The 26584-nt window shown below is 39.4% G+C and overlaps 1 protein-coding gene and 1 long non-coding RNA gene across 5 annotated transcripts; one reads left to right on the plus strand and one right to left on the minus strand.

Moving 5' to 3' along the window:
- Positions 1 to 24: 24 nt before the first annotated feature.
- Positions 25 to 8973, minus strand: LOC135111064 (uncharacterized). The gene is made up of 3 exons (XR_010273546.1): positions 8659 to 8973; positions 547 to 725; positions 25 to 161 (listed from the first exon to the last, which is right to left on the minus strand). It is a non-coding gene; the product is annotated as an uncharacterized LOC135111064 (long non-coding RNA).
- Positions 6416 to 26584, plus strand: LOC135111039 (phospholipid scramblase 1-like). Of its 4 annotated transcripts, none has more exons than XM_064023956.1 (6): positions 6416 to 6555; positions 19662 to 19746; positions 20795 to 21012; positions 21303 to 21476; positions 21644 to 21805; positions 21939 to 26584. In XM_064023956.1, the coding sequence occupies exons 2-6, from the start codon at positions 19662 to 19664 to the stop codon at positions 21972 to 21974; spliced, it is 675 nt and encodes a 224-aa protein (XP_063880026.1). In that variant the 5' UTR covers positions 6416 to 6555; the 3' UTR covers positions 21975 to 26584. The 4 variants fall into 4 exon arrangements, with proteins under 4 accessions (XP_063880026.1, XP_063880040.1, XP_063880033.1 ...); XM_064023970.1 differs by lacking the exon at positions 6416 to 6555 and adding an exon at positions 15526 to 15715; XM_064023963.1 differs by lacking the exon at positions 6416 to 6555 and adding an exon at positions 15846 to 16368.

Consider the following 26584-nt stretch of genomic DNA (forward strand, 5'->3'; position numbering starts at 1 on the left):
TTTTTCTATATCTCACCTTGTTTATCCCTCAGAGTATGAAGTATAGAATTTTTGATCCCTTGGAGTAATCACACACATTATACTTGCAATGGACAGTCAGCCTTTCACTCCCATCAAGTTGCAAAGTCACAGCTTCTTGGCTTATGTTTTGTGTCTGTTCACTGTTTAGTGGATCAGGACAACAGCAAAAAAGGAGGAATGTCCAAAGTATATATATATATATATATATATATATATATATATATATATATATATATATATATATATATATATATATATATATATATATATATATATATATATATATATATATATAATTTTTTTTCCTAGAATTCAAACCTGTGATTTCTCAGGTGTGAGCAAAGAGAATGAGCCACAACACCATCTAAATATTCACACATGTGATGTCCTGCAATGGAGTAATTAATGATTGCAGATGTCATAATTTTCCATTAGTTAGAAGGAAAGGGCTGGAGCCCCTATTATTCCAACTTGAAGATATTTTAGTGCATAAATGTTAATCTGAAAGCAATTATAGTATATTACCTGTCTTCCTGTCCATCTGTCTGTCTGTGTCTCACCAATGTAAGCCTTGAGGGTTTCCACCATCCTCATAATAAAAGCGGTGCCCTGGGATACTTCCTTGAACATCTTGGCTACCTCATATGTGCCTGTGTCCAACCAGTGATTTGCCAGTGATCTTCTCTACATATGTAGTTTCCAAGCTGTGGAAGAAAACAGTGAGGTACTCTCCATTTAGTAAGATCCTCCTTCACTTTACATATGCCTCCTCTTTTCATTGCCCAAGTGAAGATGGTGAAAGTAGTAATGGTAATGGAAGAGACAATGAAGGTAATGGTGAGAGAAATGGCATATTAAACTGATGAAGGATGGGTGGTGATCCTTTATTTTTCCCTTTATTCATCGTCAATCAGCCTTTTACCTTGATGTATGAGTCACAAACTTTTATGAGAAGGCAAGTGGGAGAGACCCAGATATGTGAATGAAAAGATAGATAAGATAAAAAGAATAAAACAATAAAAAAAGATAAAAGGTAATAAATGAGAGATATGAAACAAATAAATACACAATGGTAAGAGGTCAGGTAAGGTTTTCTTCCTGGTTATATAATATAGGCATTTATTTATTTATTATTATTATTATTATTTTTTTTTTTTTATGTAGGAGTGACACTGGCCAAGAGCAACAAAAATCCAATAAAAAAAAAGGTCCACAGAGATGCTGGTCCACAAATAGAGTCCACAGTAGTAGTCAAAACTTGAAGGATAAGTGTCTTGAAACCAACCTCTTGAAGGAATTCAAGTCATGGGAAGGTGGAAATACAGAAGGAGGCGGGGAGTTCCAGAGTTTACCAGAGAAAGGGATGAATGATTGAAAATACTGACTAACTCTAGTATTAGAGAGATGGACAGAATAAGGGTGAGAGAAAGAAGAAAGTCTTGACCAGTGGGAGGAGGGGAGGCATGCAGTTAAGAAGATCAGAAGAGCAGTTAGCATGAAAATAGCAGTAGAAGATAGCAAGAGATGCAACATTGCAGCAATGAGAAAGAGGCTGAAGACAGAGGAGAAGAGTTGATGAGATGAAAAGCTTTTGATTCCACCTGTCTAGAAGAGCAGTATGAGTGGGATCCCCCCTGTAAAGCATAATCCATACATGGACGGATAAGCCCCCCCAGTACAGAGCAGCTGAAAGGGTGAGAAAAACTGGTAGAGACGTCTCAGAACACCTAACTTCATAAAAGTTATTTTAACTGTAGATGAGATATGAAGTTTCTCTCAAGTTTGGATTATAAGTAAAGGACAGACCGAGGATTTTCAGTGTAGAAGAGGGGGACATTTGAGTGTCAGTGAAGAAGAGGGGAGAGTGTTTGGAAGGACATGTCACAGAATGCCTAACTTCATAGAAGTTGTTTTAACTAGAGATGAGATGTGAAGTTTCCGGTTTAGATTATTAGTAAAAGACAGACTAAGGATGTTCATTGTAGAAGAGGAGGGCAGTTGAGTGTCACAAAAGAGGGGATAGTTGTTTGGAAGGTTGTGTCGATTTGATAGATGGAGGAGTTGAGTTTTTGAGGCATTGAACAATACTAAGTTTGCTCTGCCCCAATAAAAAAATCTTAGAAAGATCAGAAGCCAAGCGTTCTATGGCTTCCCAATGTGAACTGTTTACTTACTGAAGGGTTGGACGTAAACAAAAAGATGTGGAAAAGGGCAGGGTGATGTCATCAGCGTAGAAGTGGATAGGACAAGAAGTTTGGTTTAGAAGATCATTGATGAATAATAAGAAGAGACTGGGTGACAGGACAGAACACTGAGAACACCACTGTTAATAGATTTAGAAGAACAGCGATCATCTACCACAGCAGCAATAGAAAGGTCAGGAAGAAAACTTGGAATGAAGTTACAGAGAAAAGGATGGAAGCCGTAAGAGAGTAGTTTGGAAATCGAAGCTTTGTCCCAGACTCTATCAAAAGCTTTTGATATGTCTAAGGCAACAGCCCAAGTTTCACCAAAATCTCTAAAAGAGGATGACCAAGACACAGTAAGGAAAGCTAGGACCTTTTCCTGACCTCTAATCCTTCTGCTTATGCTGTCACCCTTTCTTCTCCGTTGGGCTCCTCCGATCACAATCTCATATCTTTATCTTGCCCTATCACTCCAATTCCTCCTCAGGATCCCCCTAAGCGAAGGTGCCTCTGGCGTTTTGCCTCTGCTAGTTTGGGGGACCTGAGGAGGTATTTTGCTGATTTTCCTTGGAATGACTACTGCTTCCATGTCAGAGACCCGTCTTTGTGTGCTGAGCGCATAACAGAGGTGATAGTGTCTGGCATGGAGGCGTACATTCCTCACTCTTTTTCTCGTCCTAAACCTTCTAAACCTTGGTTTAACACAGCTTGTTCTCATGCTATACATGATAGAGAGGTGGCCCATAAAAGGTACTTAAGACTTCCATCACCAGAATCTCATGCACTTTATATTTCTGCCCGGAACCATGCCAAGTCTGTTCTCCAACTAGCCAAAAACTCCTTCATTAACAGAAAATGTCAAAACCTTTCAAGATCTAACTCCCCTCGTGATTTCTGGCATCTAGCCAAAAATATCTCCAATAACTTTGCTTCTTCTTCTTTCCCTCCTCTACTTCAACCAGATGGCACCACTGCTATCACATCTATTTCTAAAGCTGAACTCTTTGCTCAAACCTTTGCTAAAAACTCTACCTTGGATGATTCTGGGCTTGTTCCTCCCTCTCCTCCACCCTCTGACTACTTCATGCCACGTATTAAAATTCTTCGCAATGATGTTTTCCATGCCCTCGCTGGCCTAAACCCTCGTAAGGCTTATGGACCTGATGGGGTCCCTCCTATTGTTCTCCGAAACTGTGCCTCCGTGCTTGCACCTTGCCTAGTCAAACTCTTTCAGCTCTGTCTGTCAACATCTACCTTTCCTTCTTGCTGGAAATTTGCCTACATTCAACCTGTTCCTAAAAAGGGTGACCGCTCTAATCCCTCAAACTACTGTCCTATTGCTTTAATTTCCTGCTTATCTAAAGTTTTTGAATCTATCCTCAACAGGAAGATTCTTAAACATCTATCACTTCACAACCTTCTATCTGATCGCCAGTATGGGTTCCGTCAAGGCCGCTCTACTGGTGATCTTCTGGCTTTCCTTACTGAGTCTTGGTCATCCTCTTTTAGAGACTTTGGTGAAACTTTTGCTGTTGCCTTGGACATCTCAAAAGCCTTTGATAGAGTCTGGCACAAAGCTTTGATTTCCAAACTACCCTCCTACGGTTTCTATTCTTCTCTCTGTAACTTCATCTCAAGTTTCCTTTCTGACCGTTCTATTGCTGCTGTGGTAGACGGTCACTGTTCTTCTCCTAAATCTATTAACAGTGGTGTTCCTCAGGGTTCTGTCCTGTCACCCACTCTCTTCTTATTATTCATTAATGATCTTCTAAACCAAACTTCTTGTCCTATCCACTCCTACGCTGATGATACCACCCTACACTTTTCCACGTCTTTTCATAGACGTCCAACCCTTCAGGAGGTAAACATATCACGCAGGGAAGCCACAGAACGCCTGACTTCTGATCTTTCTAAAATTTCTGATTGGGGCAGAGCAAACTTGGTATTGTTCAATGCCTCAAAAACTCAATTCCTCCATCTATCAACTCGACACAACCTTCCAGACAACTATCCTGTCTTCTTCAATGACACTCAACTGTCCCCCTCTTCTACACTGAACATCCTTGGTCTGTCCTTTACTTATAATCTGAACTGGAAACTTCACATCTCATCTCTAGCTAAAACAGCTTCTATGAAGTTAGGTGTTCTGAGACGTCTCCGCCAGTTTTTCTCGCCCCCCCAGCTGCTAACTCTGTACAAGGGCCTTAGCCGTCCATGTATGGAGTATGCTTCACATGTCTGGGGGAGTTCCACTCATACTGCTCTTCTAGACAGGGTGGAATCAAAAGCTTTTCGTCTCATCAACTCCTCTCCTCTAACTGACTGTCTTCAGCCCCTCTCTCACCGCCGCAATGTTGCATATCTAGCTGTCTTCTACCGCTATTTTCATGCCAACTGCTCTTCTGATCCTGCTAACTGCATGCCTCCCCTCCTTCCGCGGCCTCGCTGCACAAGACTCTTCTTTCTCTCACCCGTATTCTGTCCACCTCTCTAATGCAAGAGTTAACCAGTATTCTCAATCATTCATCCCTTTCTCTGGTAAACTCTGGAACTCCCTGCCTGCTTCTGTATTTCCACCTTCCTATGACTTGAATTCCTTCAAGAGGGAGGTTTCAAGACACTTATCCACCAATTTTTGACCACTGCTTTGACCCTTTTATGGGACTGGCATTTCAGTGGGCATTTTTTTTTATTAGATTTTTGTTGCCCTTGGCCAGTATCCTTCCTACATAAAAAAAAAAAAGCGGCCTTGATATATTCCACTGTTGCTTCATGACGCCAACGTAGGAGTCATCGTGTTGAAGGGGTTAAGAGAATGAATTATCAGAGTGGTGCATACACGAGAAATTAATGGTTGAGAGGGAGATAACTAAAAGGAAATAGAACTGCAGCAGGTATATGTGGGTGAATAGCGAGCGAGTGTCCTCAGCTTCTTGGAGCTATATTTGTTCTTAAGAATCCTCAGTACATCTCTATGGAACTGATGACTGATAGGAAGATAGCTAAAAGGAAATAGGGTAACTGCAGGTCTGTCTGGACGAATAGTGCGTACAAGTACACGAACTCAGCACTTTCTCGAGCTGTCCATATAAGATTATTTTTTTTTTTTCTTTTTCGTGTTTGAAGGTGGGTTTCATTGGTATAACTGAACACTCGGCCGTGTTCACCACCTCCAATCGAAGTGCTTGGTGAATTTATTCATATTAACAAGATACCAAAACTGCAGTGTGTGTGTGTGTGTGTGTGTGTGTGTGTGTGTGTGTGCTGTTCACTAAAAAACAGTGTTCAGTAGCGCAGCAAGTGTTCTTTACGTAGTATAATACAGCGACTAGTAGACGTTATTTTATGCCTCAGCAATAACCACTCATTTTGTTTTGTTACATTAATATTTCAGTGGACGTTTCAGTGTTGTAATCATAATGATAATCGAAGTAGCTCGTGTTATATAATATATGTGGCCTTGCGACGCTTTGAGAGATGGAGTACTGCTGATATATCCACCACAAGGTAACAAGCTATTATACCTGTCGCAACGCTTGCTTTAGTATTTGCAAAGTCATTATTATGACCACAGTGACCGTGACCTTGACTGGAATCCATGCGTAAAGTTGTGAAGACGGACCCACTGACTTTGCAGCTCCAGGCAACGTCCTCGAGTTAGAGACGTACGGCAGCTTGCATTGCGAATCGATTGTTTTTAAGTGGTGGAAAAAAAAAAAAAAAAAAAAAAAAAAATAAAAATGAAATAAAAAATAAAATAAAATTATATATATATATATATATATATATATATATATATATATATATATATATATATATATATATATATATATATATATATATATATATATATATATATATATAGTTTTTTTCGGTTATTACTAAATACACTTCAAAAGACTCATATCTCATTCCCAGGTTTCTTTTGACCGCCACCCAGTATTCAAGACTTGGTGGCCTGCCATACATGAAGCTTCAAGAAACTCATGTGGCAACATTTAGAGATATACTTATCAATACCTCTCTTTCTCAGTCTGAAAAACGTAATTATTTATTGCAGAATTCTATGATATACACTTATCAGATGGGCGTAAGTGGTTAACATGTATACGATAACATCTACCTGTAGACACAACTAGGCAATAAATCACTTGGCTAGCAACAAATGGCATGTGTCTCAGGCGAGGCCTGAGGGTGAGGGATAGGGTACTATTACTGGAAGCGGAGGCGGATACACTGTATACAGATAGGCAACCATTGAGCTGCACACTACAAACGCTGGGGCATAGTTGGGTGTTGTATATTGTTGCTGTTGTGCCTTGCATTTGGATTTCCTTTTTCAGGACAGGTATGTACTATGCGTGTTGCGTGATGATTAACAAAGAGCGGCGCATAACACTACTTGGTGATGCGTGATTGCTTGTGAGAACACTGAGTGTTGAAATTCTTCACAACCCGATAGTACTGTGTTTTAATTGAGATCTTCGTATACTATAGAGGGAAAAGTATGTGCCATAAAAGTGTTTTACGACCTAGATGATAAGTTATTATCTGTTTTAGTGTCATATCGCATTCATTTCACAGCTGTGTCACCACAGTATGATTTGATTGGTGAGGTTCGACAGGCATATGGGAAGTAGGAAACTTTTAAAGTGGCTGTCACGGCTTATCACATAAAGTGGTGTAAAATAACCCCCCCCCCACCCCTCTCTCTCTCTCTCTCTCTCTCTCTCTCTCTCTCTCTCTCTCTCTCTCTCTCTCTCTCTCTCTCTCTCTCTCGTTAGTCGCTCTTTAGGGACGTCGGTTTTTCTATTACAAGTTTCGCCATTTAAATACCTTTATTAAACCAGGCACATTATTACTCATTATGATGCATTGTTTATTATGACACCAAATGTTTTCGGTACTGTTTGTCGTACCTTGCTGGTGATACTTTTTTCTCGCATTCAAACAGCGGACGAGAAGCACGAGGTGATGGCGGTAGGGATATGCTAGGAGTGTTGTGTGGTACCCGCATGACGGTTTCCATAGAGACTGTAATTTTGATGGAATTATGCAAGAGTGCCATTAGCTTATCTGTTATTCATGTGTATCTCCAGTTATGAAGGTAGGGATGACACCACCCACACTAACTAATTTATGCTCTCCTTTCTCTTATCCGTAATATATATATATATATATATATATATATATATATATATATATATATATATATATATATATATATATATATATATATATATTTTTTTTATTTATTTATTTATTTTTTTATTTTTTTTTTATAGGTGAAGATGTAGGTTTGATAGGTACCCATGTAGGTAATAAATGGCTTTTAAAGAAACTAACAAGCAATAAAAAGATACTCCTGTCAGCCTCACAATACTAAACAGCAATCTAGAAAAGTTTTGTCTGAATAGCACTAATTTTGTAAGTGAATGAACGCGCGTGTATATTTCGTGGTAAAAATTTAATTAGCATCATGACAATCTGTACCAGTTGTCCGTTTGTGAGCCACACTGATCCAAAATGAAATATGTAGGACTGTAAAGGTGATGGCTATCAACGTGTAATGATTATTATTATTTTATTTATTTATATATTTATTTTATTTTTACTTATTTTTTTTCCCCTCGACAAGCCTCACCTTTTGTGTTTAGCAGTTAGGCGTTTACAACTTCAGCCACAGCTTATGTTTACGTACTACTCATCTAGTCACATTATAAGAACTAGTAGGTGACTCAAGAAACGACAATAATTATCATGTTCGGCCTGGCACTTACGCAATACGTAGCGAAATATTTAATACTTGAGACGTGGTAAGTATTACACCAGGAAGAGGCCATTCATATCTGCCATTGTATAGTATTTAGTTTGTATTTTAATATGCTATTTTATGCTTTTGTTTTTAAAGTGTGTGTGTGTGTGTGTGTGTGTTTTATGTCCTCTTTTGTAATCGGACAAGCGGGGATGTTATCGCACTTCTCAGGCAGAGGTTCCATAAGTTTTGATCCTAAACTAGACTCGTATGCCAATCAGTGGTGTACACATAAAGTATGCTGATGGCACTGGTTTTTATAGTGTTAGGTTGGGAAGGTTTCAGAGCTGTAATTTCAGAAATTGTTAATCGCATACATCGCCTAATAACGTCATATAGGAAAACATTTATTTTAAGAATATGATCACGGATGTGTTATTAAAAATTGGCGACATATCGCCCTACCACTTCTGTATTATTTATGCTCCACGCAAAGCCGGCAGCGACTGACGTCTTTCCCGTGACTTGTGCTGAGTAATGGTTGATTGTGCTGAGTAATGGCATGGACCAGACGGGTGTGCATTTCTGCACTCCCCCTCTTTTTTTTTTTTTTTTCTAGGATCTTGCGCCCAGACAATAACTGAAACATTGTTGTGTTCATGTCCATATGTTGATATACATATGTTTCGTACATACCGTGAAAGTTTGTAGCAATGTTTTAATCCTGTTACTGGAGCAAGTGCAGCTACAACCGAAGCTCTCACGAAGATGGCAATGCATTCCTCAATAGTATGCTTGACCTACGCGCGTTCCCTCACTTGGTGGCGCCCTTGCTGGGATGGGATTCTGCCAGCACTATTGATTTTTATGGCTGGACTCTAAGGCGCCAGATGATATTTCGGCGTAGCGGCAACAAATAATAACAGCTTTTCATCTCCATAGAGGGTGTGATTTAATTTGATAATGAATGAGCCAACTGCCTAGGTGCGCGCGCGCGTACACACACACACACACACACACACACACACACACACACACACACACACACACACACACACACACACACAAAAAAAAAAAAAAAAAAAAAAAAAAAAAAAGTAGTCGTTAGCACGCTCGGCTCACAATCAAGAAGGCCCGCCGGGTTGGAATTCCGGGCGCGGCGAGGCAAATGGGCGAGCCTCTTAGGTTAGGTTAGGTAGCCCCTGTTCACCTAGCAGCAAGTAGGTACGGGATGTAACCCGAGGGATTGTGACCTCGCTGTCCCGGTGTGTGGTGTGAGTGGTCTCAGTCCTACCCAGAAATCGGTCACTATGAGCTCTGAACTCTTTCCGTAGGGTAACGGCTGGCTGGTTGACCAACAGACGACCGTAGGTGAATCACACACACACATCGTAGACGCCGTCACGATTGTAGGGGTTCAGGATGACAAACGACTCAATCGTTTACTCACTTTAATACGGTTAAGCTGTAGTAATAATTAATTTAATATCAGCAAGAGGAGTATTGAACTACAACATATCATCTACATGCAGTCAGTACAAAGAGGCATCATAAGAATACAATCTGACTATAATAATGAAAGGCAATATGATTGCCATAATACAGAATAGTTTGAGCAATCTATAATAATAACAGAAATGCAAATGCAATACACGTATAATAAATCTCAGTGTACCTTTAATATTCAGCGGTTACTTAGTTATTTTACCACGCCGTAACACGACTATGAGGGCTGGCGTAGCCCAGTTCGAATCGTAACACGTCTCTAAGCCGAAACACTACACGTTAGTCGTAGCTAGTCAAGAGGCGTGGAGTCGATTCTCCGGGAGGCACCGACGTAGACGCTGACGGGAGGCTTCCTGAGGGCGGAGCTCGCTGGTCACACGACCTCCGCGCACTAGAGATACCTTGTTTCTGACCTGGTCTCGTCGTAGGATGTCGTAGCCCTCCGTGCTCACACGAGAGGGTCTTTGTCCTGAGCACCAGGCCCACCTTGACCCTCGTAAAAGGGTAATTCTGACGGGGCTGGTTCAGCAGTTTTTCATGTAAACACAAGCCTCCCAACCGCGTCTACTACCAGCTCGCAGCCCTGGCGCCTAACTCTACAGCTTAGTCCTCCTCTCGCACAAATTCACTATTCCAATTAACTGCTCCATTTAACTCAGTTTCCTTATTGTTACTCATCCTTCACGTGAATCTCTCGCCACCAGCCTCGCAAGACATGGTGAGGCGACATCCAGCGAGCGCACACACACACACACACACACACACACACACACACACACACACCAGTACAACGACGTCTCACTTTTGCTCTAGAGGAGATAACAACATAGACATAGATAGGCGTTATCGCAATAAATTATCACGATAACGATATCTGGTTATCATCGGTTATATGATTATTTTTCCGCGTTATCGACTTATCGGTATCGTCGATACCTTTGGTTCCAAACTAGCGATAATCGATACTTTTAGTTTTTGGACTATGAGCATGTTGAAGTTCTAAGCTTTTAAAATTAAATGTAGTTATTTTACTTCAAATAATTCTTTTCACTTGTGAAGAGACAAGATAAACATTCAATTTTTTCTAAGATTTTCCAAGTTTTTCTAAGATAAAGATAAAAATAAAGATTTGGATTTATGGACTTTTTATTTAAAATATCAATATCGTAATCGCTAGTATCGGAATTTTGGATTTATCGATTTATTGGTTATCGAGCGATAATTTTATCGCCAGTTATCGATTAATGGCTATCGTCGATTAGGTTATCGTTATCGATTTATCGGTGATCGTGATTTTTTTTTTTTTCGTTATCGCGCCTAACTATGAATATAGAGGAAGAAATTTTAATTAGTAACTAAAACATATATAGTACGTTTTGTCTACGGTTGTTCACAGCATGACAAGAACATTTATTGGGAAGTTCTGGCAGTAATGACTGTCTTACCGAACTTGGTTTTGATGTATTGCTGAATGTATTATACCAGTGGTATAACACCTAAGAAATTTATATGTCTGTTTTATTGTTTCTAGCATTATTCAGGGGAGGGGCCCGCGGCTGTTATTTTGTGGTCATGCGTTCGAGCCCCGCTTAGGTTGGAATCCTTCAACGTTGTCAGATGTTACTACCTCTGTGAGAAAGGGGTCGGGGTGATGAGTCAGCCAACTGGTCTTCCTGCTGACGCAGCCATATCCCAGACTGACTCAGGTGTCATGTGTGTAAAGAGGAGACCTGGGTTATCCATCGTGCATGTGACGGGTTATCATAGTGTTCGTACTTTCCCTTTACTCTGTCATTCATTGGTGACCTAATACGTGTGTGTGTGTGTTTATTTGTTTATTTATCTGTTCGTTTATGTATTTGTTGATTGGTTCATTTATAAAGTGAGGAAAATCTGTATGATTTCGTGCGATCTCATCCAGCAGGATGTAGTAGCTACAGTAGAACTCGTAGCTACCGCAATGCTAGAGTAGAGGAAATTTTGACAAGAAACTGTATGCGGAAGATTGATGCATAGATATGAAATTGATATGTATGTCAATAGCACAGGAATGTGTGTTTCCTATAAACAAAGCAATGTGATGGAAAGGAAATATTAGTCGTCATGAAACGATGGAATCATATGAAGCCGAAAAAGGAGGGGAGCGTGTGGGGAGAAATCAGGGAGAGGCTTTATCAGTCTTGATTTGCAGCGGGAGATATGTGGTTAAACATGCGTTATCATTGTATTTTCACAGAAAACTATGAAAAAATTGCACGCCTCTGTAAAGATACAGGTACAGCTGTAAATGTTCACTCACTTTTGTAAAGAATAGTTACTTGATGTAAAAGTGAGAAGCGCATTCAGGGAAGTAAGGTGAAGCGCGAGAAATTATGATAAGCACGAATGTAGTAAGAAATGAAAACAAGTAGTTGCTGTAAACTGTGCCGTTTTTGGTGTGTGAAAGATAATGATAATCAGGAGAGGCTGTGATGGATCGATGCGCTATTTTGCATTTATAGATTTTCATTTGGGTCTTGTTAAGCTTAAATCAACGTGATAATAAAAGGATAAAAAAAAAGAAAAGTCACCATTGTTACGGTTATCAGCATCAGACACCAAATCCATTGTTTAACTTAGGCCTCAAAACTCCATCCGGTCTCCTCCTCCTCCTCCTCCTCCTCCTCCTCCTCCTCCTCCTCCTCCTCCTCCTCCTCCTCCTCCTTCTTCTTCTTCTTCTTCTTCTTCTTCTTCTTCTTCTTCTTCTTCTTCTTCTTCTTCTTCTTCTTCTTCTTCTTCTTCTTCTTCTTCTTCTTCTTCTTCTTCTTCTTCTTCTTCTTCTTCTCAACAAAAACTACTACTTCTACAACAACAACAACAACAACTAATACGACTGTCATGTTCAACCAGACGTCTTCTAATCTCATCGCCTCATCTCTCTCTTACTTTACGAAGTAAGCCTGTCGTCCTATACTGAATATCCTCTCTTTTTCGGGGGGCGTAGCTTATGTATCCTTAAGACCGTGATTCTCTAAGTGTGTGCCGCAGCACATTTGTGTCCCACCATTATTTTGATTTGTGTACATAATATAATGAAACTATTGTAAATTATAATTTATATTTATCAAGGGTGACTAATTATATATATATATATATATATATATATATATATATATATATATATATATATATATATATATATATATATATATATATATATATATATATATATATATATATATATATATGTGTGTGTGTGTGTGTGTATGTATATAAAGCATATAAAAGGGCAGGTGTGCCGCAAAAATATTATTTGTTTGAAAACCACTGCCTTAAGATATGACTAAGGTAGACATTTAAAAGAGCCTGATAGAGCAAGGTTGTCTTTAATTTTATTTATGTACATTAATATTTGTGTGTAATTCTTACCGTAAGCTTCTGTTTTGGGATTTCAGTCGTCCCATCTACTATAATATACTGGGGCCTATAGCTATTAGTGTCCACTAGTTACGGTAGCCTATCGTGGGGCTTACACATGCTCGATATGAAACGCGAGAATCCATATTACTCGGATATAAACTGGGGGAAAAAATATAAATACGTAGTTGTCTTTGGTACTTTAGACAGTTATCTCCAGCCTGTGTGTGGTTCGCAGGCTTGACGGGCGCCGAATAGGTTGATAGTCTCTGTGGAGCAGCAGGGGTGTCGGAGGAAATGATATGGTGTAGGCCTATTCACTAGCCTTTCTCAGAACGTTAACAAAGCTATTGTGTATTTATTAAGTTAGGGTTGACTGTACTCTGTAGGAACTGGCACCTTCAGTAGGTCGTTTCTTAATAGCTTTTTTTGTTGCCCTAGGCCAGAGCTTCTCGTACATAAAAATAATGTTTATTAATTAGCTACGTATTTATTTATTTATTTTTAGTTTATTGGGAGAAAGAACTCCATAATTATTCCGTTACTACTGTGTTAAATATTGCAGTCATGGAGGCATAATGGGTTTAATATCTCCATGATTGCAGTGCCTGATATCCCCATTCTACTTATCAAACAACGTATCTGTCTATTTCAGAGGTTCTCAAACTTTATTGCTTAGTGGCGCACTAATGATATTTCTTGGACTTGACGGCGCACCAACTCTCCTGTCAGTATAGTGTATACCTATCCATGAAAATTACGCGGCACACTTGGGGGATAGTCGCGGCTAAGGAAACTTCCTTGCTTGCGGAGCACTTCTGCACCGCGGCGCAGTTCGAGAATCACAGGTCTATACGAATGACGCTCGTTCGCAGGAGCTTCCTCCGAGAATGACAGCGGGAAAAGTCTCCATTTATTCCTGTCCTTGTATTATTGTCTCCATACACTGAACTTATTACTCTCCTCTCCTTTTTCGTACCTTAGCATTTGCCTTCATGTAATGTAATACCTCACTTGGGGTTGTCCGGTTGCATTTACTCCATGTACTACACTCATATCCTCGTGCTACCTTCTGCCATCCTCTCTACGTGGCCTTATTGTGCTGCGATTGACCGTTACATCAAGTCCACCTTTGATGATAACATCTGTCAAACTTATATTCAACGTTCCTCATTCCGTGTTAACATAAGAACATAAGTAATATGAGAAGCTGCAAAAAACCCTCAGGCCTACACGTGGCAGTCCCTGTATGAAATATACCTACTTGTTTCCACCTATCATTCCCATTCATAAATATGTCTAATCTTTTCTTAATTAAAGTTCCCTAATGACTCAGCACTAACAACTTGATTACTGAGCCCGTTCCATTCATTTGAGAACCAATTCCTCCCTATCTCTTTTTTTTAAATCTAAATTTTTCAAACTTAAACCCGTTATTTCTTGTTCTCTTCTGGTTGCTTATCCTAAGAAGTTTGCTTACGCCCCACCTTGTTATAACCCTTATACCACATGAAAACTTCTATCAGGTCCCCTCTTAACCTACGTATCTGTAAAGAATGTAAATTTAACAGCTTCAATCTCGCTTCGTAAGGAATACTCCTCATCCCCTCTATCTTTTTAGTCATTCTCCTTTGTACTTATTCTGATAGACCTATATCGTTCCTGTAATATTATGGGGACCAGAACTGCACAGCGTAATCTACATGGTCTAACCAGCGCCAAATATAATTTTAATATTACTTTGGGCCTTCTACTTTTAACACTTCTAAAAATTAATCCTAATTAATTAATCCTATTTGCCCTGTTTCTGGCCTCTGTGTATTGCTTTCTTAGACGGAGTTCAGAGCTAACTATAACTCCTAAATCCTTTTCGTACCCTGAACCTACTAAAGTTTCGTTGTTTATTGTGTACCTACTGTGTGGGTTTCCTCTACGTACACTATTTTGCATTTGTTTACATTAAACTGCATTTGCCATCTGTCTATCCATTAGTTCATCCTATCGAAATCTACCTGCAAGGCGATGGCATCCGATTCTGACTAATTAATCTACCTACCTTCGTGTCATCCGCAAATTTAGTAACATCACTACTAATTCCACTATTCAAGTCATTGATATACTCGTATATTAAAAACAACAATGGCCCTAATACTGATCCCTGTGGCACCCCACTAATTACTTGATCCCACTCGGATTTAGAGCCTTTTATTACAACTCCCTGCCGCCTGTCGGTTATCCTCGACTTTATTCAGTGTGACACCTTCCTATCTATCCCGTGCGCCCTAACCTTTCTCAGGAGCCTCTGATGGGGTACCTTGTCAGACGCTTTACTAAAGTCCTGATAAAGGTGTTGGCTGTCACTGTCTCAGGTCTGATCAGCTAAACGTCATTTCATCACTTCATCTGGTTTCTGCATCTGACGCATCTTCTTTCACCTCGCCAACATTGTCATTGTTACTGTATAGGTACTGTAATTGCCTACCTATTATCTGTTTGGCGAAAGACGGATGATAGAAGAACAGTTATATAACATCAAGGGATAGTAAAGCTTTTTTTTTTTTTTTTTTTTTTTTGTGTGTGTGTGTGTGTGTGTGTGTGTGTGTGTGTGTGTGTGTGTGTTTATCAGATAAGGTTAGTGTAGTCGCCAGTTGTCTCTAGTGCGCGGTGGCCGTGTGCCCAGCGGGCTCCGCCCTCTGGAAGCCTCCCGTCACCGTCTACATCGGTGCCTCCCGGAGAATTGACTCCACGCCTCGTGACTAGCTACGACTGACGTGTAGTGTACTGGCTTAGAGACGCGTTACAACTCAAATCGTGCTACGCCGACCCTCATAGTCGAAAGTGTTACATCGTGGTAAATTAACTGTCTTAAGTAACCACTAAATATCAAAGATACACTGAAAATTATTATACGTGTATTGTATACTTCTATATGTTATGGCAGTCATATTAACCTTTCATTGTTACGGAATCAGATTGTATTCATATGATTCGGTTTGTTGTTTGATGAAGGGACAGGATTGATCCACCTTCTTGATTTAATAGATAATTGATTGTACACACCGGATTCGAGACGAAATTGTAACGTGACGATTGATTGTTCTCTCTCTCTCTGAAGTGATATGATTGACGACTGAGCAGCATCTCTCAAGACTGACTGTGACTGAGCAGAACTGAGTGGGAGACCAAGACTTGACTACTCGTGACTGAGTGACTGACTGACTGCGACTCTGACTGAGACTTTGTCCGAACTGAGAGCTCGCTACTATGCGAGCTGTATTTATCTGAGCTAAGTAGATCGCAGATAGTTGCCCCGAAGGACTGGAAGTGGGTGTGGAATTCCCTTGAGATAGAGAAGGAAGACGGACGCAGATTTTATCCCTAAGGACTGGAAGTAGGTGTGAAATTTCCTTGAGATAGAGAAGGAACACATGTTTGCAGCTGTTATCCCTAAGGACTGAAAGTGGGGTGTGAAGGAGAAATGACCAGGAAGGAAGACGAACACATGTATGTAGTTGGCCATGGTACACGTGGGATGAATATATGACATATATATAATAATAGTAATTGTTGAGACTGATACATGATGCCTCTTTGTATTGATTGCATGTACATAGTATGTTGTACCTCAATACTCCTCTTGCTGATGTCAAATTAATTGTCACTACAGATAAACCGCATTAAAGCGAGTAAAGGACTGGGTCGTTTGTCATCCTGAAAACCTACAGTCGTGACGGCGTCTACAGTTAGGAACCTCTAACGCGATGTGGAGAGAGAGAGAGAGAGAGAGAGAGAGAGAGAGAGAGAGAGAGAGAGAGAGAGAGAGAAAGGTCATGGACTCGGTCTCCATGACAACATGTTTATGACCTTTCACTTCATTAGTGATAGTCCAGGAAGACCATCACTTTGTATTCGCATGCTTTTATACACACACACACACACACACACACACACACACACACACACACACACACACACACAACGGTTACTACCAGTAATCAATAAGTGTGTTTGGCTTCTGTTATCACTGTTGATATCAAGAGCGAAAGGGAAACGGCAGGTATTTTGGAGAGGAATTCAGTACTTATTTCTTTAAGGAGTTACTTTGTAGGTGAAAAGTAAGGTTGAGTTTTCAGTGTAATAGGAAAATGCATGAAACATGGAATTAGGCCTAGTTTGTTTTTTTTTTTTTTTTTTTTTTTTTCCATTTAACAGTAAAACACTGAAGAGCTGGTGTGTCGTCGAAATCCAACATATACAAGTATCATGAACGTGCGCGCCAACCAATATAGCATGGGAACCCTTCAAGGCAGCAGTTTGTTCACTATTGCTGCGTTGATTGTTATAATTCCATCATCTTACAGTGGAGATGTAAAGGCTGATCAACTCGTGACAGAAAAAGTAGCTACTGATAGCGGCATCATTAAGCATCCTAACTCAGTAAGTTAGGCAGGATGCTGAGGCTAATCAACTCGTGACAAGAAATGTTAGTGACTGATAATGTCATCAGTAAAGGCTTGGGTTCACTTGTTGAGGTGAACGGAAACGAATACCTCCCTCGCCCGCCATAATTTTAAGAGTTATTTTGACAAACTAATAGTCACCAGGAGGGCGGATGGAGTAAAGTACACGCTCAGGTAGCCTGCGCAAACCCGGATTGTTCAGGCAAAACTGAGAATGTATGGGACGTTGACGCAGCCTGTGCAGGCCGCCTCAGCGTCCCATACACGCTCAGTTTTGCAAGGGAGGAATTCGCTTCCGTTCACCTCTACTTGTGTAGGCCGCCGGAGAGGCCGCCTCACGAAACTATGGCAGACAAGTTGGCTCCGTCCTGCCAGCGTCCAGTCAGCCCTTTTTGAGCGTGTATCGGCACATGAAGCGGCTTTCAGACAACATCTCTCAGTACGGCACTCGGCAGCTTGCCGCGAACATGCTGGCGAACACAAAACTTCCAGCTTTTGAGGTTTGATATAGAAAGGAATTCTTTTTTTTTTTTTTTTTTTTTTTTTACTGAATATGGAAAAAAAAAACGTATATATTTATCTATTTTATTTATATATCTAGTGGCACAAAAAACGGGAGTTATGGCGACACATCAGTATATTTAACTGCATATTTTAAAGGATAATATGCCTGAAATATCATTACATTTAAATTAGGCAGTATGTGACAATATCAGCCTTCCATGCTTAGAAGCAGTTCACGTCTTCATCAAACAGTGAAAGAAGTTACTTTTTTTTTTTTTTAATATTATAGAAAAGTTACTTTTTCTCTTCTTGGTCTTCAGTAATAACTATAGGTCAGCTACAGTCGCAAGTAGGACCAACTCTCCCTTATCCATGGGAAAAGGCATTGTAGTGTTCTCAACGCCAAGGACACGGAGGCAAACAGTCTTGGGTTTATTGTTGGTTGTACCCGGCCGAGCGGCCACGGGTGTGCGAGACGAAAGTCGAGGCGAGACTAACTGCAGTTAAACTGCTGCCTCGTGGATTCCCCAGCTCCCTGGTGCTTGACCTGACCTGACTTCGAGTCTGGCCGGTCCCACACCTGGGAAGCTTAGCATGTAGGGAATCCATGAGGATTAGCGTGGAGGAACTAGCCGGCTAGGCAGTCACTACGGCATGATTCATGATACGGGAGATCCAGAGGACGGATTGGAGCGATAGGACAAGATATAGATATGAGAAGTGATCAATGGAGCCCAAAGGAAAAGAGAGGGTAAAAGCATAAGCAGAAGGATTAAAGGTTAGGAGAAGGTCAAGAATGTTGGGTGCATCTCCAAGATGGTCAGGAATATAAGTAGGGTGTTGCACCAATTGCTCTAGATCGTGGAGGATAGCAAAGTTAAAGGCTAGTTCACCAGGATGGTCAGTGAAGGAAGAAGAAAGCCAGAGCTGGTGTTGAACGATGAAGTCTCCAAGAATGGAGATCTTTGCAAAAGGGAAGAGTCAGAATATGCTCTGCTCTGGAAGTTAAGTAGTCAAAGAATTTCTTATAGTTAGAGGGGTTAGGTGAGAGGTATACAGCACAGGTAAATTTAGTTTGAGAGTGACTCTGCAGTCATAGCCAGATGGTGGAAAACTCGGAAGATTCAATGGCGTGGGCATGAGAGCAGGTTAAGTTATTGCACACATAGATGCAGCATCCAGTTTTGGGCTGAAAATGAGAATAGAGAAATTAGGAGGAAACAGAAAAGGGGCTTCTGTCAATTGCCTCATACACCTGTCTTTCAGTGTGGAAAAGATGAGATTTAGTAGAGGAGAGGTGGTGTTCTACAGATTAAAAATTAGATATAAGACTGCAAATGTTGTAGAAGTTAATGAAAATGTTGAGGGGGGATGTCATGACACTTAAGGTCAATACTAGAAGAGCAATCTGATCTGGGTACATTTGTGGTCCCCTCCCCAGATGGGTACTCTGAGCCTGGTGTAGGAGTTGCCATGATAATTTTGAATTTTTGAGTGAAGGGTGTGTGTGTAATTAGGTACTTATAGTTTTGTGTGAAGGCAGAGAATTTTCTTTAGAGGGCAGGCTGTGGCTTCCCCCTTGTGTTGTGAGACACAAAGGGAAATATTCATTGAGGCCAGTTGTGCTAAATGATAGGTTCACAGCACCTGATTCAGTGATTTAGACCTCACTGGGAGTAATCATCATTTTGGCAGGTGCCTACTGCCTCCTCATATATAATGTGTGTGTGTGTGTGTGTGTGTGTGTGTGTATAGATTTTTTTTTAGATGTGAAAGGCTAGACAGCTTACATGTATATAAGACAGCAAAAGTAATAACTGGCCCTTGCTTCAGATGGCATACACGGTGCCACCTGGCATGGAATACATGGCACAGCTTGACCAGGTGCTGGTGAAGCAAGTAATCGAGGTGTTTGAGTGTAAGTAGCTTGCTCTTGCTTGTCTCTTGTGAACTTAGCTGTTTTTAAACACATTTATTATACAATTTTTAATCTACTCTGAGGTCAGATCACTGAAATTTCTCCAAGGTGATGGCTGTAATTGAAAATTCTCCGTTGATTCCTCTCCATATATGTTACATAAATTCCTGCTTAACTTTTTTTTTCTGCAGAATTTTATCCCCAAGAAATAGGATTACACTTATGCCAAGAAGTGTATGACTAATAGCTGACCTTCAGTCAAGTCTCTGGAACAAGAACATTTTCAGATCAACAGTAGCTTCAGAACAGTGCGGCATAGCTAGATGCCACATGTCAATGCTCACCACCAAAACAGTAATGCACGTGTAGTATGTGCCACTGTTGCATGGTTTCCATGGAGATACAACTTGAATAGCACTTGTTGGGAGTTTCTGAGCTAGATTTTTGATCAATATTGGACATTTTTATAAAATTTTGAAGGTTATAACAAGGGAGATGTAAGCAAAATTCTTAGGATCAGCAACCAGGGTAGAACAAGAAATAATGGGTTCAAGCTTGAAAAATTTAGGTTTAGGAAGGAGATAGGAAAAAATTGGTTCTCAAATAGAGTGGTAGATGAGTGGAACGGACTCAGTAATCATGTAGTTAGTGCTAGGACACTAGAGAGCTTTAAGAGAAGATTAGACAAGTTTATGGATGGGGATAGCAGATGGAAATAGGTAGGTGTGTTTCGTACAGGGACTGCCACGTGTAAGCCTGGTCGCTTCTTGCAGCTTCCCTTATTTCTTATGTTCTTATGTTCTTAAATCAGTCCATTTGTCATAAAATATTTTATGTCTTAAAAATTAAGAAATTATTTAAAATCCTTAACTTTGTTTAATTTTTCACATGTTCTAGCTTAAAGAATCTTATACTATACTGTATTTATCTTCTCTTTATTTAATATTCATTGTCACATTTTAGGATAAGCAGTAACAATGTTTGATGTGTGAAGCATATCACAGTAAAGGTGTATGTCTTTACCGTAATTTATTAATCTTCCTTACAGTGATTGCGGGATGTGAGATGAATAACAAGTATGTCTTGAAAAACTCAATGGGGCAAGAATTCTTGACTGCAAGGGAGGACACAGACTGCTGCACCCGTCAATGTTGTGGCCCCATTCGACCTTTTGAAATGGGTATCTTTAACAGCCAAGATCGAGAAGTGATGCACTTGTCACGCCCCTTGGCATGTGGAGCCTGGTGCTGCCCTTGCTCCATGATGGTGAGTGGTACCACACTCAAGAATCTGCCAGTATTGTACTGCAGTGTAACATTACTTCACATAATAATCTTAAAAAATACCAACTATGCTCATATCTCCTGATTGTTTTCATCTGTTTTCATCCAGTGTCCAAATTACCACAATCTACCTCCTCAGCCACTACACTGTACTTATATTCTTTTTATCTAAAGATTACATGAATGGAAATATGTAAACTCTGATGCTTATCTTTTAAAGGAATGTTTTAATCTTATCAGTTTGCTTGTTGCATCATTTTTCTCCTTGATCAGAGTATTGAGGTTTCCAGTCCACCTGGAACAGTTATAGGCAGCGTCCACCAGGAATGGAGCATGTGCACCCCATTGGCTGGCAAGTTCACCGTCAGGAATGTTGGTGGTGACGTGGTACTCAGGATCCAGGGACCTGTGTGTGCTATCAGCTGTGGGAGTGATGTGGAATTTCAGGTGATTAATGATAAGAAGCAGTAGGGTAAAAGCTGTTAGATATGTTAACATTGAGCTGTAAGAAACTAGAATATAATTGTATCCAGTAAAGGCTTGATGATAGATAACTTCCTGTGCTGAGGGTGAGAATGTCTGTCATAGTAAACTACTTTGGGTCTTGTCCATAGGTGATGAGTGAGGACAGTTCTGTGCAAGTTGGAGCAATCACCAAGCAGTGGAGAGGGCTTTGTTCTGAAGCCTTTACTGATGCTGATAACTTTGGCCTCACCTTCCCCATAGACATGGATGTGCGCACAAAGGCTCTACTTCTTGGTGCACTTTTCCTCATTGTAAGTTTGCCTTATTGTGTAAAGATTTGCAGACTTCATCTATCAGTATTTAGTTCGTACAGATATGCAGATATGAAAATTTGAACACCTTGTAACTTATAAGCATCCTAAATATTCTTACTGTTGTTTTCAGGATTTCATGTACTTTGAGAGAGCCAAGAACAATTAGATATATATCAGACATCCATCTCCTCCTCTCAAAATATGCAGTGACCAAGTGTTGGCAGTACTAAGGCTGATACTTGGGTGCAATAACCTGGCTGATGTGTGACTCATAGTATGGATGATCTATCACACAGTGGTAAAATCACTTAATCCTCAAAATTAATTATAAGTACATCTCAGAAGACTAAAATGTTTGTTGATGATAGTGTTAGAACAAATACCTCAAGTTTAAATCCATGTAAAGGTGTCTTCTATTTACTTTGATCTGTTTCAGATCATTGATCTGGCTGTGCAGTCCATGTTCTATTTACATCTTAATCTAGATCTACCCTGATCTGAGTGATCTGGGTCCTGAGGTGGGTTATAGCAGACAACACTTGCTAAAGCTGCTGGTGGAGGCTATATTAGCAGCTGAATAGCCTCTACTGGGGACTTGTTTGAGGGAATATACTGCAAGAAAATAGCTGCTATGTCTGAGGAAGAAACTGAATGTTAATGAATCACTGCAGAATGCTGCTGTGGGCACAGAATGTGCATAGTGGTGGTAACAGATATCAGAAACAAGGAGATACAACAAGCCACACTAAGCCTTGGTTCAATGACTTCTGATTTTAATTATGTGGCCATTACCACATCTGCCAATGACTACATGATGAGGCAAAGGAAGACACTTGTTCAGTTGAAAATAATACATCTCTAATTTTGAAGTGCCTCAGTAATAGTGTCAATAGTGTCAGCACACAGGCCAAGCTAACCTCACCTTACATCCAAATATTTTCTCATTCTACCACTCTGTAATTCATCACAGTGAGTACTTTTAGCATGGTGTGCGTGAAGAAAGCCTTGTGTGAAACTTTATTATACAATGTTCATGGCCAGGCATGGAACCCAGTCTTGTGCTTCCTGGGTAGGTATGTGGCTAGGACTCAGGGGTGACCTTCTCAGCCTATTCTTCAGGAAACGCAGTCTGTACTCCTCATTGACACTTCCTTAAAGCATAGTGCCAAGCATCAACAATCTACCACTTGTGACAGCAGGACAGTGACATGTTTGTGTTGTTATTGTTTTGATCAGCAATGGCTACAAGCATTCTTTTTACCCTGAGAGAATCCAGATCAGATCCAGATCAATGATCTAGAGCTAATCAGTGCTATAAATAGAAGATCCCCTTAAGAAGAGTTTATACAAATTTGATATTGCCTGAAGATGTTAGTGTTAAAACAAATAGCTCTTAAGTGTAAATCAATATTATTGGTGAACTTATTATTGGCTGTTGGTGATAGTGTTGAAATAAGTACCTCTTAAGTATGAATCCAGTAAAAAAAAAAAGGAATTTTGTTTTGCTATGTTGTTATAGTGTTCAGTGAGTACTGTACCTCATAATGATTCCTACATAGATTGATTTCAGGAAGGAAAACTAAAAATGTTCCTCTAAGGCCAAATACTGCCTCAATTTGCACTTTATATATTCCATCCATTCCATGCAACTACTAACAATATAATAGATAATCACATTAATTATTCACCTCACATTCTTTTTAATATAACAAGCTACATCCAATTACATGAAATAATTTTTTTGTTTATATACATTTTACAGTGACCATTGATATACTGTTAATAAGTACCTTATTAACCTCTTGTTTCCCAGCACAATCAGCACAAAGTTGAGGAAAAGCCATTAGTTAAAGTGAATATTTTTAGATCTTTCAGTACCAACAAAAAGTGGTTGTAAGAACTACAATTAATGAGGTTTCATATATTCATTTATTCTATTTTTATATACAGAAGAGGCTAGAAAAGATTTTTTTTTTTTTTGTCGGAGGGACACCGGCCAAGGGCAACAAAAATCTAATAATAAAAAAAAAAAAGCCTACTGACATGCTGGTCCCAAATAGGGTCCAAAGTGGTGGTCAAAAATTGAAGGATAAGCATCTTGTAAACCTCCCTTTTCAAGGAGTTCAAGTCACAGGAAGATGGAAATACAGAAGCAGGGAGTTTCAGAGTTTACCAGAGAAGGGGATGAGTGCCTGGGAATACTGGTTAATTTAGTAATGACAGTGATCTCAACCAGAAAAAAAGAAAATTGTGAAAATTGAATGCTGTGAGTATGGGGGCAGGTTATTTTAATGTGTTCAATAATTCAACAGCCAGTATTGGTATGAAAATGAGGATAAAGAAAGTAGGGAGAAGCAGAGAATGGAAAGCTTTCAGTGGAGTCAGCTGGAATCTCAGTAATGAAAAAATGGGACTTCCAAGAAGTGAGATGATATTCTATAGATTGAAAACTGGATCTGAAACTGTGAATGTTGCAGAAGTTATTGGATATGGAAAAAAGTTGGAGAAGGTATGAAGGCATGAGTTTTTGTCTTGATAGTTTGTCATGGAGATATTCCCCAGATGGAAACTCTGGCAGGTTTGTGAGCCATTATCATAATATTGATTTTGAAATTATGAAGTCTCATGATTGATACAGACATTTTATCCTGTATGTCTGCTTGTCTTACTAGATAGTAATTTTTTACAGATTTATTTTCTGAAAATGCCAGTGCTGAATGTCATCCAGTCAGCTGGTAGAAATGCTCTCCTAGTGAGGATGTGTGCCATTATTTCACTTGACTCAGTTTTTTTTCAGTATTGTGGTATGGATGCTGTGAGAACGTGGTGATTCATCTATCTTGAATCAAACTCTGCAGGGTGATTTAAAACTTCATTTCAAGCAATTGTTATTCCATCAAGTGAAAATTCATAGTTGAATACTTATCTTGACTTTGTTCTCCATTGGATAGCTTCAAAAAAATGCAGTAGGGTATGTGATCATTATAACATAATTACAATAATGCACTGAAATTTTAATAAATGTTTAATCAGAATAATGAACCAAAACTGGCATAACAAACTAAGTGTGCGCTTAGTAATTTTAATAAAAATTTAATCAGAATAACTAAAGCTACCAAGACAAACTTGCCATTTGTGTAGGCACTGAAATTTTAATAAATATTCAATTGGAATAACAAATTAAACCTTGCACCAAGCTCACCAGCTGCAGAACCTGCTGCTCACCTATAAGCTGCCTATCTCCTCCTTCCTTTTTCCTTTACCTTCCCTTCTTTCATCTTGTTTCAGACCTCCCTCCTGGTTACCTTCCTTGTACCTTATCTCTCAGAGATAAGGGACAAGGGAGTGAAATTCTCTCTCTCTCTCTCTCTCTCTCTCTCTCTCTCTCTCTCTCTCTCTCTCTCTCTCTCTCTCTCTCTCTCTCTCTCTCTCTCTCTCTCTCTCTCTCTCTCTCTCTCTCTCTCTCTCTCTCTCTCTCTCTCTCTCTCTCTCTCTCTCTCTCACACGCACACGCACACACACACGCACACACACACACACACACACACACACACACACACACACACACATTTTATGTCATTTTGCTCCATCATTTCTCACCTTTCCCCACTCATATACATAATTCCATTTTCATTCTCAATCAATCTCATTTTATTGAGCAATCCTTAGGTCTGTTCTTACTTCCATAGAGAGAGAGAGAGAGAGAGAGAGAGAGAGAGAGAGAGAGAGAGAGACCTCTGACTTAGGTAGGATTTACTGTATGTATATGTGTGATGCTGAGAGTAGGTAAATGGGACCCATACTTGTCAAAGCACAGCAAAATCTGGTATGGTAAGAATTTAGGGTTAGTGGTAAAACTTGGGAGGATACTGTATATATTTGTTGTGTTATCTCAAATTTGGTAGTGCAAATGTGCTCATTTTTATTTTTTTTATTGATTTTTTAAATTATTTTTTGGTTCCCTGGAGCCAATCAATTTTTTCCCATAGGTTTTTCAGTCCCCATAAAGCACATTTGCCATAATAAACGCTACACTGGAATAAATCAAGTTCATTGCCACATATCCTACTGTATATGAAAAAAGTTTTGCCATTTCTTTGGTATTACCAATTCATAGTTTGTTTATCTTAATGCCTGCCATTCTTGAGGTCATCTTTAATGAGCTTTTGAAAGCCTTCAGAAAATATTATGATCCATGTACCATCGTTAACTAACAAAATTTTTTCTCTAGCTTTCAGGTTAATTTTATTAATTATTTTTCTTTATTAGTAATTTGTCTGATTCTCATTTCTCTAGATGTCTTTTCCATAAACATGTATTTTATAATATAAAAGCAGGTTTCTCAACATAATGCAGTCTTCATATTTTCTAAAGCATTTATGACAGTAATTCTTTCTCACAGATGCATGGTTTATACTAATGTTGATTGTTATTCTGTGCGTCTGAGTGTATGTCCTCGGGGGTTATTCTTAGATATTTGTAAGTGAATATAGGAAATATTTTAGATATGTAGGTTTATATAGATTATTTTGACAAGTTCTAACCCAAAATGTGTATGTACAAGTTTATATTCTTGAAGAGAATTTTGATATTTTGAACTATTAGCTGAACAGTTTTCTGGTGCTTTTTGTTTTCATACAGAAAAATCATTCTGAGCCTTATTCTTATAACATGATTGTGTATTTTTATATTTTATAATAATATCCATGCTTTTGCTGAACATGTTGTACAAAAGAAATTGCATGTAGTTTTAATTGATCATATATTATTGAATAA

This window comes from Scylla paramamosain, chromosome 2 (assembly GCF_035594125.1).
Source record: "Scylla paramamosain isolate STU-SP2022 chromosome 2, ASM3559412v1, whole genome shotgun sequence".
In the NCBI taxonomy this organism is placed as follows: Eukaryota; Metazoa; Arthropoda; class Malacostraca; order Decapoda; family Portunidae; genus Scylla; species Scylla paramamosain.